The following is a 15,375-nucleotide window of genomic DNA, read 5'->3' as shown; positions in this document are numbered from 1 at the left end:
CACTATACAAATCCTTGACAAAAACAAAACTTTTTGAAGTAAATTATTCGTCGGATTTTGAGATGGTCCCCACCAGTTATCTGATTATCTCCCATGAGTATCACCCCAGTTGAGCAGAAACCTGTGTTGAAAAGTTTAATGGGGAAGCTGAAAGTAAGAAAGCTATATAAATTTTCAAAGTTTTATGATTTAATGAATTTAAAGTTTCAAGTTGGTATATTATAGACCAGCTGTCAAAGGTCACTAATATTTAATATGAACTATTCAACTCTAATTATCATGATTATAGTCTCACTAAGTCTGTTAAACTTAAATTTCTATGAATAGGATATATCTTCAAAAATAGCATTATATTAAAAATAACATTTATACAAAATAGTATTATGAAAAAATGTATTCTTTTTCATTTTATCAATGTTTACTTTCATGGATTGACTTACAGTGGTGGATCCAGGGGGGGTGGTCATGTTTGTGTCCATTGTAAGGGGGGGGGGGGGGTAGGAGGGGTCCTGATCCCGAAATCCTGAGCTTAAAAACATGGAATCCCGAGGTCCCGAATTTAAAAAAATTTAAAAAGGGAAAGTCCATAAAAAATGACAAAAATCAAATGTTATCAATCAACAGAACGTGTGAAAACCAACTGTCATATGCCTAATTTGTACAGGCATTTTCTGAAGAAAATGGTGGGTTAAACCTGGTTTTATAGCTAGCTAAACCTCCCACTGGTATGACAGTTGTATTGACAAAATTGGGTGCACAACCCAAACAGACATGATAGGTAAATGTGACTTAGAAATGAAGACGTGACTTTAAAGGTCATTGACAAATTGTTGTAAACAATATTACACCATATCCCATTGATTGATATTGTTAGATTGACCTTGTTTTTAGATCAAGGTCAACTTCAGGATGCATGTTCTGCAAATGATTATATAACATGTAAAAAAAAAAATCCAGAAAAAATTGCATATAAAACAGATTATTGTAATTATGATTTTCCATATTTTATGATTTAATGTATGTGGGACATGTGGGATGAATTGTTGATTAAGAGATGTATTTGAAATGTAACACATTTGAGCTATATACTTATCACTAATCTAAAGGTATGTATAATAGGTAAATATACAAATATTAGGTCAATGTCAGAAAAATATAAATTTTTTTGTATGAGGCTGAGAAACTGGGGAATGGCTGGATATTAATTTCTGTACATGTGTTTCTCAATTAACATCCATTGGATTCATTTAATGATTTTAGCAGAAATATTTTTGAGAAGAAAATTTGTGAATTTTGAAATCTTGAAAATTTGAAAAATTTGAAATCTACTCAAGTGTTTTACCTTAAGTACCTGTACGAACTGTGACGCCCGTCTATGACACGGAAACCAGGCGTAAAAATCATACTTTATCTGGGCGTCATTGCAGTGTTTAAGGAATGCATGTCCAGGCGTCAACCAGGCGTAAACCAGGCGGAAACCAAGCGTAACTGAGGCGGAAACCAGGCGTAAAATTAGGCGTAATATTTAAATGAGTACGCCTGGTCCAGAGAAAACCAGGCGTAATATGCAAATGAGTACGCCTGGTCAATAAATAAACCAGGCGTAATATCCTTACATAATACTACACTTATTTCAAATCAGTGTATTACCCTAGCTGTGTACTTTTGTGTATTTAATGCAAACTTCTGTACTGTTGCTTTATTTTCTCATTATTTGACATGAAACTGGAAATATTAACCATTGAAGAAGCTAATATATGAATAAATACATTTTAGACAGACACTGGCTCAAATAAGTTTAAGTTTAAATAAGAATTATGACAATTAATTTTTCTTGAAATAAAACTTCTGCATTTTGATTAACTAAGTTTTTTTTATAAATTAATGTCCTTTAAAATATAAATGATAATACTGCAATTTAACTTCATGTAAAAGATTTTAATGTTATTATCCAAGGATAAAGGTTTTGGGATTTCAAAATTTAACTGTTAGAACTTAAAACTTAATAACTTAGGTAATATACTCACATAATTATTATTTACCATGTATTACTTTCCATTTTTTTCACAATTAATTTTTATTAATCAATTTGATTCCATATTTCCAAATTCTTCCAAAAAGCACAAAACAAGCTAATTATCCCTGAATGTATGAAGCTGCATTAAGTCCAACTCTTGCAAACTCAAACCAAAAAGCCAAATTTTGAAAAAAAATTCCCATGATCCTTTAAACAAAGCATTATGGGTATTATGATTTACCCCATACCAACAGTTTTACGCCCGTAAGAAAATTTACGCCTTGCTTATTTCAATTTACGCCAGGTTTACCACTTTTTTCTACACCCGTAAGGACTACAAATTTACGTTTCCTGCTCCCTTACGCCTGGATCTAGACACGTAACTACCACTTACGCCTGGTTTACGCCTTATTTCCAGGCGTAATACGCCTTATAATTTCATACGGGTAATACTGTCAGAAAGGATGATGTGGTCATACATTTTGAAGGATAGGGCTTATTATATATATTAGATTAATAAGGAAGTTTGAAGAATGCATCTACATGAGCTAGGTCTTACTTAATACATGGGCATGATGGGAGCCCACCCTGCATACATTTGTAAATCCTCTAAGGAAAACACTATACTACTGAAACATTTTTTGAAATATATACAAGGAGTAGATCAACTAGATGCATGGATGAACTGTGTTTTATTATTTATACTTTTAAAATGTTTAACAAGGAAAATTTAACACTACTTATAAAATGTTAAAGAGTAAGATTTAACACTACTTATAAAATGTTATGAAAAAATTAAACAAGTAATCTCAAAGAAGTCACTGGATGCAATTATTGATATGGCAGGATGTTCACACCGAACAGGGTGTGTAAATTATTACATAACAGATTAACTATAAGTATTGTGCAACAGCACAGCATTGCGCAATAGCATAGTATTGCGCAATAGCATAGTATTGTGCAATAGCAAGAAAATCTTCAATTGAAAATAAATACAAATCTTTTAACCAAATTTAATGGGATTAAATTAAGTCTTTAATTTTTGGGGGTTCTAACCTTGTATTACTATTTTGGATATTGGGCCCCATTTTTAGATTGGTCTACATTGAGGTCCAAAGGGTCCAAAATTAAACTTTGTTTGATTTCATCAAAAACTGAATTATTGCGGCTCTTTGATATGCTGAATCTTATTGTGCATTTAGATTTTTTATTTTGGGCCCTGTTTTCAAATAAGTCCATATTAAGGTTTGATGGGTCCAAAATTAAACTTTGTTTGATTTCAACTAAAATTAAATTTTTGGTGTTTTTTTATATGCTGAATCTAACCATGTTGTTAGATTTTAGATATCAGACCATACTTAGGTAGATTAAATGTCCCATTTCAAATTTTTAAGATCTTTGACCACATTTATTTTGTGTCTGAAACCTATATTATGCCAAAAATTTGATCACAATCCAAATTCAGACAGTATCAAGCTTGAATATTGTGTCCAAACTTGCCCTAACTGTTCAGGGTTCGACTGCAGTCGTATAAGGTTTCGCTCGGCAAAGCATTTTATTATCATTTATTATGTCTCTAAAAACTCCATAAATATTCATTATATTTTAAAAAGCTTACAGTTTAGAGATACATAGCATAGGACAATTTATTAATTATTCTACTTCAAAATTCATAAGATTTTGTAATACTAAATAGTACATTTGTACTTCAATTTATGGACCTTATTTCACCTACTGCTTTATGTGTCTGTATACACTTAAACTTACATAAATAAATGGCCAATTTACACATTTCTGGCTTGCTCTCATTCATGAAAGCAAATATATCTCCCTGTCTACCCTATAATGTTCATAAAGTTGAGAATGGAAATGGGGAATGTGTCAAAGAGACAACAACCCGACCAAAAAGCAGAAAACAGTCGAAGGCCACAAATGGGTCTTCAACACAGCGAGAAAATCCCTCTTCAGCTGGCCCCTAAACAAAAATGTGTACTAGTTCAATGAAAATGGACATCACACTAAACTCCAAAACATGTAAATGAACTAAAATTAAAGACATACAAGACTAACAAAGGCCAGAGGCTCCTGACTTGGGACAGGCGCAAAAATGTGGCGGGGTTAAATATGTTTTGTGAGATCTCAACCCTCCCCCTATACCTCTAGCCAATGTAACATAAACAAACACACAGCAATGTTCATGCCAATTTTAGACATTTTATGGATAAATTTAAGTAACCACTGTTAAAGTCTGGTCGCTTTGGTTAAACACCGCTTAAGTCCAGGGAGTTCTCTATAGATATATAAAGTCTTTTTAAAATATTTAAAAAATTGAAGCATTTTACTTTCCTACATAGAAAAATGAAAAGATGTGGTATGATTGTTGATGAGACAACTGTCTACCAGAGACCAATGACATGACATAGAATTTAACAACTACAAGTCACAGTACAGTTTTCAACAATGAGTAAAACCGATACTGCATACTATTTTAAAGCTATATATATATAACAGGCCCCGAAATGAAAAATGTAAAACAATTCAAATGAGAAAACTAACAGCCTGCTTCAATTACAAAACAATAAACATGATAAACGAAAAACAATTATGATATTCAGCAACCACTGAATTATAGGTTCCTGACTTCAGAAAGGCACATAACAATTTAACATGCATAAGGGATACACTTTTTTCTGAGAAGACAGGAAACAAGTATATATTTTTTGTGGCCTAAATGGTTATACTTTTTTATAAGAATAAGAAGACATGACCATAGGAAGGGTTGGTTTATTGGTTTCTACTAACCATCTGAGGGAAAAGCTAGCATCTGTATGGAGACAAAACAGACTGGGTAAAGATTTACGAGTCCTTGATTCATCGTATGATTTTGATGATGACAAAACAGACGGATATAAAGATTTCTATAAACAGTATGTATATGTTATCCTTTTATCACAGAGAGGCCTCGGTGACTGAGTGTATCAATGTAGTTCATGTAGTTCATGTAGTTCATATGCAGTGTACACTAGCCTGTAAACACTAAGGTTGTTACAGTGTATTATTAGTAGCAGTATGCAATACAATACAATACAATATGCTTTATTTAAAAACACTCCATCACATTGACATGTGAAACAAGAGGTAAATACATACAAAATACAATCACATACAATCATAGAAATAAATAGAACAACTTAGAAATGAAAATATTAATAATTACTTTACTTTATGATATTTTCGTTAACTTTGAAACGAATAAAGATACATTCTTAAGTATATTAATATTAACCAATGATAGTAGTCCTTTCATTTTTGCTGCACTGGGATATTTAACATAGTATGAAACATGCTGCGGTAAGGTGCGTTTGACTCCAATCTTGATTAACTAGGATTGCCAGTTTTCCAGCCAAAAGTTGGTGGTTCTTTCTGAGTACTCAAGCTAGATAAACAAGAGTCGACTGCCATGATATAGCCTAGTGTACTGAAAGTGGCTTTAAGGTGGTACCAAACACTTTGACTAAAATTAATTTGGCTCGTTTAATTTTCATAAAATTTTGACAAAATATTTACTTTGACCCTTTGACAAAAATATGAAAATTTCAAAAAACTTAAACCACACACTTTCTTGAAAAATTTCATTGGATATATAGCAGTTTGACAAACTAATTTTGATCATTGAGAAGCTTAATATTTCCTTAACAAAAGAACGTGATTAAAACGTTGAGCTGATTTTTACAGAGTTATCTCCCTGTAGTGTTATGTTCCACCTTAAACAACAAAATCTATCTTTTTTATCACCATGTGGTGAAATCCATACATGCGCGTCCTCTTGATATTACATAATATCTTTTATCATGTTTATACACACATATTTACTTTTTAGAGCACCTGACAATTTACAAATTTAAATAAAGTTAGGTTCGTGTTGGTTAGTCGTTAGTTTTCTATGTTGTGTCATCTGTACTATTATTTGTCTGTTTGTCTTTTTATTTTTGGCCATGGCATTGTCAGTTTGTTTTCGATCTGTGAGTTTGACTGTCCCTCTGGTATCTTTCGTCCCTCTTTTCTAAATAAAATTTTAATGTAATTTCATGTAAAAAAAAAGAGATGCAAAAAATATGTTGAGATGTCATTCCTGATAGTCTGTCCAGTCTTGTCAGCACTCTCACATGTACAATTCTTGCCAGATTTTTTTGAAACTAAATATATCATAGGTTTATATCAGCAATGTCTTGGACGAGTTCAAAAATCAGTGCCGATCAATTATTATTAAAAGAGTTATGCCCCTTGGAAACATTAATTATCAGCTGTGGTTTTAATTGCAGTTTGCATCTGCAAAAAATATTGAAACCATATTAGTTTCATAAATGTTAAGATTTTAATCAGCAACCTTAAGATATATTTTATTCTTAATTTCTAGACCTTATCATAAAGTGACCTTTTCAAGCTGCTCATACCTTCCACTCATTACATAGAAAGTGTCCCCCTCCCAACCCCACCCCCAAGTATAATTTACACCATCTTTTTAGGCTCTCATATTTTTTATTGAGAAAAAAATGTTTGTGAAAGACATTTTTAACATTTTCATATATGGATGTTTAGCTTTTCAATAACGGAGCATAGGCCTTTAAAGACATGCAAGCATATTGGGTTATTATTTTTTTTTACTTGTGAAAGTCAAATTTGAACTTTTTTTGGAGAGATCAAAATTGCATGAAATTTTATCTGACTTGTAGAAGTCAGTTGTTTTTAAAACAAAAAAATGGGAGATAACTCATGACACCAAACATTCTGACTTGCATAAGTCAGAAAATTCTATCTGGTTAAGTCAGACATGTCAGAGCTCCTACTGCCTGTGTAAAGAAAGTTTTGATTGGCAAAATTCAGGTTTACTGTTTACACCTTTTTTTTAGTCCCCTACTGATGAAGTCGATGGGGACTTTAGGTTTTCACTCGGTCCGTCCATCTGTTGGTCATGCAAATCAGTTTTCCATGGTTTTTTTCTTCATGCTTGAAGATATTGATTTGAAATTTGATATATAGTTTACACCATCACAAGGTGTAGATCAAGTTAGCATTTTATTTGTTCCAGTACAACGAATTCTTAACCGGTATGGGGACTATGTATTGCCATGCAATACTCTCAGAATGCTTGTTTAAATTGTAAACAGCAAATTTTGAAAACTGAGTGCTTGTAAGTGGTATGCTATTTATTAACATCTGTTTATGCTTATCTACTTATATTTTGTGCATGTAAAAACAGGTTCCAGATATCACTTATTCTCAATACAATATTTCTTATATGAACACATTTTTTTGTTACAGGGGCCACATACCATCCTCAGTATATTTTAATCCACAGAATTGTTCAAAGAGCACTGCACTAATTCCATTTGACTTGCCGGACCCTCATTGCTTCACAGATTATATACAGAGTCTTGGTGTTTCACCAGATACACATGTTGTATTATATGACAGACTCAATTCTGATGCTGCTCTCAGAGCTTGGTGGCTTCTCAGGGTAATATGATATAATTATTAATTTACAGAGCTTTCATGTTTTAATGTGATAGAGAGTTACAATGGGAGATTTTCAGGTTAAATAGTAAAAATGTATTCACAAAAATACCAAACTCCAAGGTAAATTCAAAAAGCTGGAAGTCTATAAAAACTAACAAAATCAAACGCAAGACTATATCAACCAATGGAATGAATGGTTAACAACTGTCATATTCCTGACTTCATACAGGCATTTTCTGAATAAAATGGAAGTTTGACAGTTCTTAGAAATGTTTTTGTTTTCTTTTTTTCCCCCATTAGTTGGTATACTAGAGTCAGACATCACCAAGAGATACTTTACAAAATGATAAATAAATAAAAAATAAACAATTTGCCATGAAATATAGATATGCAGCATAACAACCAAATGTACCTGCCTGCTTTAACATGAAATTAAACTTTTGCCATGGAAAAGATTTAAATAAAATATAAACAAAAGTTGTCAAAAACAAACCAGAACTAGTCAAAACATAAGATAAAAAGTAGTCAATACAGTAGTCAAAACATAAACCAGAAGTAGTCAAAATATCATGCAAAAGTAGTCAAAACATAAACCAGAAGTAGTCAAAATATCATACAAAAGTAGTCAAAATATCGTACAAAAGTAGTCAAACATAAATCAGAAGTAGTCAAAATATAATACAAAAGTAGTCAAGACATCAGACAAATGTAGTCAAAAGAGAAACAAAATGTAGTCTAAAATATCTGACATATGTAGTCAATAGATATACTAGAAAAAATCAAAAGACTACAGTTACCAGTACTAAACAAAGTGAAAACATTCTCCCAAGTGGTCAAAACATAAACCAGAAGCAGTGAAAGTATCAAACAGATGTAGTCAAAACATTAGACAAAAGTAGTCAAAAGAGAAACTAGAAATATGACTTATCTATAGCTACAAAATGTACTTACCAGTAGCTTTAAAATGGACATCTCTGGTACATTATGCAAATTTCGCCTTAATGAAAAACAGTTGATAGCATGTGGAATAATAGTACTACACATGTGATAAAAGCTTTACTTTCAGATACAAGGTCTTAGTTAATACCGGAAAAATTACGTAAGATCTGTAAACATAAAAAATCAAATGCGATATTTTGAAATTTTATCAGAAATGAAAGCAAGTGACGAATCACATTTTCTGCAAGAAGCACGAATATTTTATAAACCAAGCATTAAATTTTATAAGATCTCTCACCTTTTTTTTTTTAAGATGAAAATTTGTTTGTCTCACAGTCACATACCCATAACTCTCTTTCTTTGATTACATTTTGTGTGTATTGTATAGTTGTATGGCCACAGAAACACATCAGTATTAGATGGAGGACTCAGGAAATGGGTGAGAGATGGTTATCCTGTTACTACAGAGGAACCAGCTGTAGAGGTATAGAGCTGAAAATATTTTACAGGTCATTTTGTTGCTTTTTTCTGAAGGGCTATAGCAAAATTGCAGTTGAAATGGTTAAGTTTCCAAGTCGGAAAAAAAATCTAGCTTTTAGAGTGTTCTTTGCTTGTTTGTCTTAAGTCATATATATGTTAATTTGATAAGCACAAAGTACACTTTCTCTCTGAATACTTTTTTGAACAAGGGTTGTGTTTTTTTTATAATTTTTAAGATTTTCTAACAGCATGCAAAGCCGAAAAGCTTACAATTAAGTGTAGTGTGCGGCTTTTGTATAATTATTTCATGTATTTGTTGGGCATTACCATATTGCCCATAGAAAGGAAATATCAAAAACAGATAGTAATGTATTAATGATGTATATATTTTAAATGAATTTAATTTTTAAATCTGTAAATTGAACAAATTTTGAAATACATCTAGTTTAAGGGTCAATTTGCATTAAAAACCATTACCTTCATTTGAATGAACTGTAATTGAGATCTTACTGACTATTAAATTTTCTGTGATCATCTTGTGATGTTAATGACATATTCAATGTATTGGAAAGAATTGATAGGGTTCAAAGAAAAGTATTTTTGTAATTTTTAGACTCAAAAATGCAAATTACATATATAAAAATTGTACATAAAACTTTGGATTTTACAATCGAGTAGTTGCATGACCTCAAGGTATAGGTGATTTTGCATAGTACAATCTGTTTTTTTGCATTACTTTAATTATAGTTTTCCAGAAAAAAACATACGGTAGATTGATTAATTTTTTTGGGATACCAATTTTCGTGGATTTAGGAAAAATTGCATTTTCGGAGATACCGTGGATTAATTTATTTTCTTTGACACAAATTTTCGCAGATTAAGGACACATTATTTTTTTGTGAATATTTGATTTCGTGGTTTTGCCAAAGTCTGCATTCAAATCTATAGAAAATTTGAACTTCGTTGAACATTTGAATTAATGGTAAGCCTATACCCACAAAATCAACAAAACTGGTAACCTCTTAATTCACAGTACTTGATTTAGTGGTTTTGCCAAAGTCTGTATACATTTCTGTAGAACTTTATATTATTTTGGTAAATGATAGTTTCTTCTTCCTTTTGTTATTGATCAGAGAGGTGATTTCAAATCCAGACTTGATAATTCATTGATGAAGAACTACCACCATATGAAGGACAGTGTGAATTCACAGAAAGAGGAAATAATTGATGCCCGTGGTCCAGGTGCATTTAATAAAGTAATACAGACAGGTAAAGGTAACATTATAGCTGAGGTTTATAGAGAAGGATTAAGGGGGCCCAGGAGGTACGTGCCCCCCCCCCCCCCCCCCCCCCCCCCACCCACCCACCCACCTATGGAGCTACATACTGTAAATTCAGAAATTATTGCGAGGTTTTTTTATTTATTTGCGAATAATTTGACTTCATGTGTATCGCAATAATAAGTAATAAGAACTCGCATTCTGATATCAGATAATCAAATACATCCATTTGTATGTAACTTTTCCTAAAATTGCAATAATTAAACTTGCTTTTTTGTTCATTCTTCATAAATCGCTATAATAAATGCACACAATAATTTCTGAACTTACAGTATATGGTTAATTTATATACTTTATACATATCCCACTCCAAATGTTACCTAGTTTCGGGGCCCTGGCCCTCCCCCCTTTAAAATCCTGGATCCGCATCTGATTTTATACTCAATTTCACATCAGCAGTTATCTTATTACTATTGTTTTTACATATATGCAAACACAGTGATCTTATAACAATGGTTGAGGTACATAAGGGCTTTATTTGGCCTGAAATAAAGTTTAAAAAAATCATATGAATGAGTTTAATGGCACCATCACTTTGCTATGTAATAAGTAGGCTACCAAATACCAATTTAAAATCAACCAAAATCTTGGATTTTCACCAAAACACTTAAATCTGACCTTTCTCTTTTTTGTGAGGACATGTTTCCTGAACCACTGGTTTTTAGTTTTGTATTATCTCAACTTAAATACAAACATTAACTGGAAATTGTATATTACAATTACAAAACAAATATCAGTTAAAAATCTGGCCAAATAAAGAGAAAAGGAAATACCAGTTTTCAAGTCTTGAGTTTGACCTTGCAAGGAATCTAACCCAGCCAGGACCTCCCCACTCAAAAAATGAACCAAGAAGTAAAATTATTGATTTGGTGGTATTACACCCACTTCCAAGTGTTTGTGTCAGAATCAACGATAACAAAACTTTTTGAAAAAAAAGTTGTTCTTGTTATTAGTGCCCACCAAATATGACCAGATAAGACAGGAAAATGAAAGATATACGATATATATATACCGGTATACTGTAAAAATTTCAATAAAAACAGCGCAAAGGACAAATATATACGAAAATAAAAAAGTCGCGCAAGTACAAATATTTAAGAAAATAAAAAAGCCATGCAAGTACAAATATACAAAGTGCAATGTGAAATGATTTCTAATACATCGATATATATGCATTTTTTTCTTTTTTATTTTCTTACACTTTTATTATGTATGTATATACATACATAAAACAAAATATTAGAAAGTACAATAGACCACACCAACACTGACTTGCAAACGACTTCTCAGCAAAAAATAGACATAAATAGAAAGAAAAAAATAACTAACAACACATGATAAAAATACAACATGCATAAATTCGGTGCTAAATGGAAAAACAGGTTCATATATATATATGGGTTCTCTACCATTGTCTGCTGTATTTTTACTTATGTGCTATTTATATTTCTTTTCTTCTTCAGGTGAAATAAAGAACTTTATTCCAGGTGCTAAAAATATACCATATAGATCATTGTTTAATGAAGATGGAACCTTTAAAGCTGTAGATGAAATTAAGGAATGTAAGAATATAGTTATTTTAATAGCTCCAAGCTAAATGTTATTTTCTACATAGTTCTTACACGATCTTAGTACATATTTGCAATTTGTTTTTTGCTTATAACTTGAACTGAGGCATAAATTTAAAAAAAAGAGATGTGGTATAATTGCCTATGAGACAACTACATCCCTTGAATGATGTTCGCTTCCCAATAAATGGCGCATGTGAATGGTGTGTGCTGCATCAGGAATATTTTATGCTATTTTGAAACTTCAACAGTTCGTTTCATAAAAGATGTATTGAAATTTGCATTTCCTTAAACACTTCACACTGGCTGTAATTTTGAATGGTGTGAATCATGTATGATTCATGTTGGAAATTGGGAAGGGGAGTGTCATATGATGTATGTTGTATGGTATTTGGTGCATGGTGTATGGTATAAGTGGGAGGTTTAACCATTCAAGGACTGTATTCACCAAACACCTACCATACTTAACATATCACATAGGACCTGAGTGGCCAACAATGAGCGAAACCCATACTGTACAGTGAGCTAAGAAAAGCCCCAAAATAACACAATGAAACAGAAGAGAAAAACCAATCTAAAAACCACCATAATGGCACAGTAACCAACAACAGCTAATGAGCTACAGGTTCCTGGCTTGGGACAGGCACACAAACATTATGTGGTGAGTTGTGCAAAAATGAAAAGGTGCACATGATTTATTACCACCTACGCTAGGCACAGGGGGGGGGGGGGGGCATTAAGGTTCACGTTTGTCTGTCTGTGCATTCATACATTTGTCTCGAAATTAATTTCCATTCTCTTTAGAATTCAGTTTTTTCAACCAAAGGTTTGAAAATTCTACACAATGCTTAATACAAGCAAACAGAGATCAAGTTCAAACTTGGGTGGCGTCACTTTCACTATTCTCAAGTTATGTCCCCTTTTAAATGAAAAAAATGCTGAATTTGCTGTATATTTACAATCAGGGACATCTGTGTCCCATGGACACATTCTTCCTTTATCTAGTGTCACGTGTGATAGAATTTGAAAATGTCTTTCTTATGGTTGGTAATATACCCCAAGTTCTACTGATTCCCAATCAATAAAAATGATTGCCATGAAACTGTGCAGATATATATACAACATGGCTTTAAACAAACATAAGAGACAAAATGAAGCAAAATTTGAATTGGATTTTCCTTAGTTCTTTACAAAATTACATTCACCTTCCATGAAATATACATCTAATAAGCTGACATCTATGGAAAAAGACAATTCAACTGTCATTCATTAAAGCAAAGGGATATGGTGTACTTGTTCATGACACTAAATCCCTACACACACTTTACAAAACATTAAACAACGAAACAGCACTTTATTGCTGTTCTTCATCTTAAGCTCTTCAATGGGGAGAAAAAGCTTGTGTGTAATTGCTTTGTTGAAGACAGCTTCAGCACCAGTTTTAGTAAAATTATTTCATTTCTTTTAATGTTGATAGTGATTCAATACTGCACTTAGGGATGAATATTCATGATAATAATTTAAACTCATATCAAGTGTGTGCTGATAATGAATACAAAAATTATAATAACTTGTGTAATATTGGTAAATGTATTGTGTTAATATCTGTATGTGTTCTATTATTTTCAGTATTTAACAAACAAAATGTTGATTTAAGTCGTCCATTGATAGCAATGTGTTACAGAGGAATAACCGGCTGTGCTTTGTCTGCTGCAGCTGAACTTCTAGGCAAACATGATACACCTCTATATTATGTAGGTTTAAATCTCAAATCAAACATGATACACCTCTATATTATGTAGGTTGTATCTCTAGGCAAACATGATATACCTCTGTATCGTAAAAGTTTAACCTCCAGGCAAACATGATCAACCTCTATATTATGTAGGTTTAATCTCAAATCAAACATGATACACCTCTATATTATGTAGGTTTAATCTCAAATCTCAAATCAAACATGATACACCTCTATATTATGTAGGTTTAACCTCCTGGCAAAAAAAGAGGGACGAAAGATACCAGAGGGACAGTCAAACTCATAGATCGAAAACAAACTGACAACGTCATGGCCAAAAAATAAAAAGACAAACAGACAAATAATAGTACAGATGACACAACATAGAAAACTAAAGACTAAGCAACACGAACCCCACCAAAAACTGGGGGTGATCTCAGGTGCTCCGGATGGGTAAGCAGATCCTGCTCCACATGTGGCACACGTCGTGTTGCTTATGTTATTACAAATCCGGTCAATAGTCTAATTTGGTAAGTCACATTCGTGAAAAGGGAAGGGTATTGTAGTTACGACATAAGGAACATATCCGATATCATCTGTGAAACGGTTATTCCATAACGGTTAACCAACTCGTGATGGCGTCCGTAAAATTTACGAAGGGATGACTTCAACTTCACCATTTGAAACTCTTGGTTTAATAGCTTCCTTGTGAGCAGCAATCCTCTATCAAGGAAATCATGATAGGAAACACAAGCCCGGGAATATCGTATCAATTGGGAGATATATACTCCGTATGCAGGCGCTGCTGGAATGTTGCTACATAGAAATGGAAAGTTCACAATTGGGAAGCTGAAATCATCTCTTTTGTCGCAAACATGATACACCCCTATAGTATGTAACCACTGGACGTTAAGCAACCAACAATCAATCATATATCTTATAGGTTTAACCTCTTGTAGCAGAATTTGATAAAACTCAGCATTATGTAGATGGTTGTAATTTCAAGGCAAAATTGAACGACATATGTAATACATTCAATACATAATTCTGTTTAATTTCTAAGGGCATTGCAATCTGTCAACACTTACCAAACATTTAAAATCCACAATAAAACAAGTCAAATCAGTTAATGTGTACTTTAATATTTCATTATAACTGGAACATTTTATGCACAGGTTTTTGCACTCTCTCAAAACTTGTCTTTTTATATCAGACTGAATGACTGAAAATATTATTTTTTTTAATTGTTTTAGTAATTTTCAGGGTTCATGGAAAGAATGGAGTGGAAGAATGGCTGAGTAACAAGAACATTGCTGTATATTCATAAAAACCTATGAAGATTATTCACCCATAGCATTATAAGCATATCAACTACGTAATTTTTACGAATTTCATACTTTGAAAAATTTGATTTTACTACATGTATATGAATATCATATTAACCTAGAAATATGTTTTAATCTGTGTGATTTTGTTATAACTTGTAGATTATATTTTGTATTTGGTGATATATTTGATTATTAAACTAATATACAAGTCCTTTGATCCTCAATTATATCTTGCTGAACTGATAAATCAGTAAAAACTTGTACAACATAGTTTTAGTTTGTTTTTATGTTGTACTTATATAACATTATCCCAGGTTACAGGGAGGATCTGGTGCATACAAACAATTTTAACCCTGTCACATTCTGTATGTGCCTGTCCCAGGTCAGGAGCCTGTAATTCAGTGGTTGTCGTTTGTTGCTGTATATCATATTTGTTTTTAGTTCTTTGTTT

At 32.3% G+C, this 15,375-nt stretch overlaps 1 protein-coding gene across 3 annotated transcripts; it reads left to right on the top strand.

The window, feature by feature from the left end:
• Positions 1 to 21: 21 nt before the first annotated feature.
• LOC127739078 (thiosulfate sulfurtransferase-like) lies at positions 22 to 15,136 on the top strand. 3 transcript variants are annotated; one of them, XM_052250647.1, is made up of 8 exons: positions 22 to 153; positions 4,770 to 4,944; positions 7,340 to 7,535; positions 8,862 to 8,957; positions 10,087 to 10,222; positions 11,757 to 11,855; positions 13,491 to 13,615; positions 14,860 to 15,136. In XM_052250647.1, exons 2-8 carry the CDS (start codon positions 4,781 to 4,783, stop codon positions 14,896 to 14,898), a joined length of 855 nt encoding a protein of 284 aa, XP_052106607.1. In that variant the 5' UTR covers positions 22 to 153; positions 4,770 to 4,780; the 3' UTR covers positions 14,899 to 15,136. The 3 variants fall into 3 exon arrangements, with proteins under 3 accessions (XP_052106607.1, XP_052106605.1, XP_052106606.1); XM_052250645.1 differs by having other exon boundaries at positions 10,087 to 10,228; XM_052250646.1 differs by lacking the exon at positions 22 to 153 and adding an exon at positions 959 to 1,106 and having other exon boundaries at positions 10,087 to 10,228.
• The last annotated feature ends 239 nt before the right edge of the window (positions 15,137 to 15,375 follow it).

Source organism: Mytilus californianus, unplaced genomic scaffold (assembly GCF_021869535.1).
Source record: "Mytilus californianus isolate M0D057914Y unplaced genomic scaffold, xbMytCali1.0.p SCAF_4, whole genome shotgun sequence".
Taxonomy (NCBI): Eukaryota; Metazoa; Mollusca; class Bivalvia; order Mytilida; family Mytilidae; genus Mytilus; species Mytilus californianus.
Note: the sequence above shows the minus strand (reverse complement) of the source record. Positions and strands in the feature narration are given on the sequence as shown.